The sequence below is a fragment of the Perkinsus marinus genome (assembly GCF_000006405.1).
Source record: "Perkinsus marinus ATCC 50983 genomic scaffold scf_1104296927884, whole genome shotgun sequence".
Lineage (NCBI taxonomy): Eukaryota > Perkinsozoa > Perkinsida > Perkinsidae > Perkinsus > Perkinsus marinus.
In genome coordinates this window covers 88146-91872 of record NW_003217015.1, presented here as the reverse complement: position 1 = coordinate 91872, position 3727 = coordinate 88146, and the positions used below count along the sequence as shown (strand labels likewise).

Below are 3727 nucleotides of genomic sequence, written 5' to 3'. Positions count from 1 at the left end.
ATATCACGGCGGTCCTGAGACTTACTTTCGATAAAAGACCGTACATCAGATGGGAAGTGGTTCAAGTCGTTCAGAACAACCCTGGGTCCTTCCATGTGAAACCGCACGTCCACTGTGGCGTTGATCAGCACTTCGGGAGGCGTAGTTTCCAATACAAGGAATCTAGAGATATATTAATAAGAATCTAAGCTAAGAGTGGTGTGCAAGAACGATCGGCTTACAGCCTCGTTATGAGCAACTTATTGGGGTCTGCATTTGAGGTAGTGAGACCAGCCGATGCGGAGCCTATAGGTGACAAGGAGATGTTCACCGCGAATGTACCGATCGGAGCCGGTCCAGGAGTTTGTGTGGGACTAGTGGTCGTCCAGGTTTGACTACCTGACCGAAGGATCTGTATCAGCGCTCAGGATGGACCCTCGTGATGTTTTCTACTGCATCCTTCCCAGAGGACAGCATTGATAATCACGATGACGAAGGCCAAGAAGATATTCATTTCTAGTGTCAACGAAGCTGAGTCAAGCAATTCGAAGCCTCCTGTACATTTCGTTGAGACACGAAACATCAGAATAAGAATATAGTGCCTACTGGTAACAAGTAGTTGCATGCACATACGTGCATAACATTTTGGGTTTCAAGGCCAAGATCACAGCTTGAAATCTTGCGATTCTATCGCGAATCTTCACGTCCATGGCAATCGACGCATCCATGCTTGCAGAGTCAAACTCTGCATTGCGAGTTGATTGAAAGACAGTTCGACATCATGACTAGAGTCCATATTCTGGAGCGTGGAAGACTCCCTATTCAAAGAACAAGAGTTGACAATAAACAAAATAACTCCATCGGGGACATCGGGCGAGCTGAGAGAGCCGGAACTCGAGCTGGACTTGGCGGCGATGCCAAGGAGTGGTCGTTGTCTCTAGCGATGACAAGGTCTTGTCTGAATGTCCACAATTTACATCAATTCTCAAGTTCCGAAACACATAGAGGTTGGGAGAGGCACATATGAAAATGGCGCCCGCAAAATGAACATTCACTGCGAGGCCAGATTCACGTATGCAGACCCGGACATGGTTACACGAGAGGATGAAAGTCCAACCACATTTCAACCGCCGAAATGTAATCGCTCCAGGTCCCCCTACGTCGAGGGAAGGGCGGAAAGGGAAGACCTTTAATCAACACCACACACAAGATGGTGAACATCTCGCAAACACGCTACGATTAGCCTACTAGCCAACCGCGAGTATTGCAGAACGCACTATTAGTTGGCACACACTTGTTCAATTATGTCTTGTAAGAGGCTACCTCAGCTGAGTGTTTCCCCTCCAAGAAATCCTAGCGTATTTCTCTCCGACAGAAAAGCGTTACAGATCTCTCGAATCCTACTCTTCTCCGTTCATGAGATGCCAGGGTAGAACTTATAGCATAAGAACTTGGCAGCTGTACAGCTTGAACACGATCGCTTCTCTGCATTCGCGCGGGTTTCACTTACGCAGCATCTCGTTATTCAAAACACCAGTAAACTGTGGAAAACTCACTTGCAAGCTCTTCAACGAGAAGTTCTAGTTCTCGTCGAGAACAGAATGAATACAGAGACTACACACTGCAACGTCATAGTGCCACGTTTAGCATCTGTATATATACATAGCACTGAGCTATACAATAGTATCAAAAGAGAGCACTCAAGCTGAGAGTCTCTAGTTGGGATTGACTACCCGTTTGTCGACTGGACAACGGAAACCAGTCTTCTGCCAGCAATAGAGCAAAAGTCTCTCGAACCTTTTTGCCGAGACCTCGCTGGCAGACATAACAAAGTCATCCATCACCACAACCACATTCGGAGGCGGATTTCCCTTATCATGGCTATAATGCCCGAAAAGCCGACAATAATTCTGTCATTTTCGACACACGACTTACTAACAGAACACAATCACATTGTAAGGGAATCGCAAACCGGGCCACTAATAAATAATTGCGCTGATCCATGGTTAAGTTTATAATTATGAATTCGCATCTTCTTCGGTCCTCGCACTGCCCTTCTCCCAATGAGCCGACTTGGCTGCTGTGTTCGCGTCTATCTGTGCCAAATGCATCATACGCCATAATCTAACGAAGGGGTAAGGGCAGTGACGAGCAGGAGTGCTGGCACTCACTTGGCGGTCTCCTTCTTGTCAGTTTCCACGAGGAAGAGTTTCCGGCTTGTCTTCTCCAGCTGTTCCCTCAATTGCTTGTTCGAATCTGACAGCAACTCCATGTCACGAACTCTCGGTCGTTTGAAATCCCGTCAACTCCCCTCACTCTGCAGTTCTCTTAGCTGGTACTGCATCTGGTCCTTCGCCGATTGCTTGCCAATAAGCGCCTCTTCCAACCTCGATGCGAGTGCGTTAGCACTGCGCCATCATCATCATTGTATCAATCACACAACAAGAGCAGATCAACCCACCGTTCCAACTGCTTCAGTGCCTCTTCTGTTCGGTCGCGTTCTTGAGCCAACTTATCCTCCCAGGCTTCAGCGGTCATACTGTGGTCATCCAACTGAGACGATAGAGGGTACCGGGATCGCCGACAAAGATGCGCTTGTTCGCGATTACAACGCTCTTCATGAAGGTCTCCTTAGCCTCCACTCGCTTCAGTTTATCTCTCACAGCCTTCTTCAATTTCCATCTACGTTCCCTCTCAATAGCGATCTGGCTAGTCAACGACGACTGCGTGCTTGCTGACAACACGCCAGTGTATCATATCTCATCATAACTCTAGTGGTGACAGGCACACCCAGCATGCGGCTCTTGTTCTTCGCTGCGTCAATTTCTCTCTCTTTCTCCAACTTTTCCTCCTCAACTTTCGCCCGGGACATCGCCTCCTGCTGTCGCTGTAGCTCTACGACACCCAACTGGTCTCGCGAGCGTGCAAGTGAGCGCGTCTAAGTCACCAAGCAGATCGCCGACCTCTCAGGGGGTCCGGGTAGGCACACCAGAAACTTGCGGTCATTCACAATCCTCCTGTTCTCGGCAAGTGCAAGGTCTCGTTCTTTCCTCATTTCCTCGAGCTTCGTCTCCAGCGCCTGAACTTCTCTTTTGCGCAACTGAGCCTCCTTCCAGTACTCCTGAAAACGGTGATCTTCTTACACCACATACTCTACCCTATGGAAATACCTTCAGATCGGCTTCGGTTTTCTGCAACGCAGCTCTAGTGCCTGTCAACAGCCGAGCTCGATTCGGTCCATGGGTCTTATCGTTCCTACTCGTGAGGTCCTTTTCACGCGACGCGAGCTTCCTCTCCAACGTCTTTATTTTCTGCTGCAAGTCCACGAACAAGGCCGGCGAAAGCGATGTAGATATTCGCGAGATGTTGTGCTCTGCGTTGTCATCCTCCTCAACCACAGACATACAGCGCGACAAGGATGATGATGCCTTCGAGACTGCAACCTCCCCATTAACACTATCTTCAACTCCACCCTACGAGGAGCACTAGAAGGAAGCTATAAACACCCGATTGCCATGGGTGTAGACACGGCAATACGAACGGTAACGCTTCAATGGTCGTGAAGTGCTGAGCGCTTGTCACTGACGCTAGAGAAATGTCATACCCCTCTCCCTCCTAGTGTGGATAGCCCACTAGAGATCCTTTGTTTTCGTCGGCATCACCTGAGCTTTAATGTGCTGTGGGTGTAAAGACTGGGTCCTCTAGACGTCGGCTGGGCTAACACTAGGGACCATCGGCCGATTGAATT

General features: G+C 49.0%; 2 protein-coding genes across 2 annotated transcripts in view; both read right to left on the bottom strand.

The window, feature by feature from the left end:
* Pmar_PMAR010060 (zinc finger protein DHHC domain containing protein, putative) overlaps positions 1-95 on the bottom strand; it is a gene marked incomplete at both ends in the record, with an annotated part of 5481 nt that extends 5386 nt beyond the window's left edge. Inside the window, 2 exons of the mRNA XM_002788484.1 lie at positions 1-14; positions 45-95. The exon at positions 1-14 is cut by the window's left edge and continues 4 nt beyond it. Of these exons, the coding sequence (XP_002788530.1) occupies positions 1-14; positions 45-95 (65 nt within the window). The remainder of the gene's footprint in view (positions 15-44) is intronic.
* A 1902-nt stretch (positions 96-1997) lies between these two features.
* Positions 1998-3383, bottom strand: Pmar_PMAR010059 (M protein, serotype 24 precursor, putative; the record flags this gene model as incomplete). The annotated part of the gene is made up of 8 exons (XM_002788483.1): positions 1998-2103; positions 2151-2235; positions 2296-2387; positions 2441-2532; positions 2589-2713; positions 2770-2887; positions 2927-3100; positions 3150-3383. 8 exons carry the CDS (start codon positions 3381-3383, stop codon positions 1998-2000), a joined length of 1026 nt encoding a protein of 341 aa, XP_002788529.1.
* Positions 3384-3727: the final 344 nt, after the last annotated feature.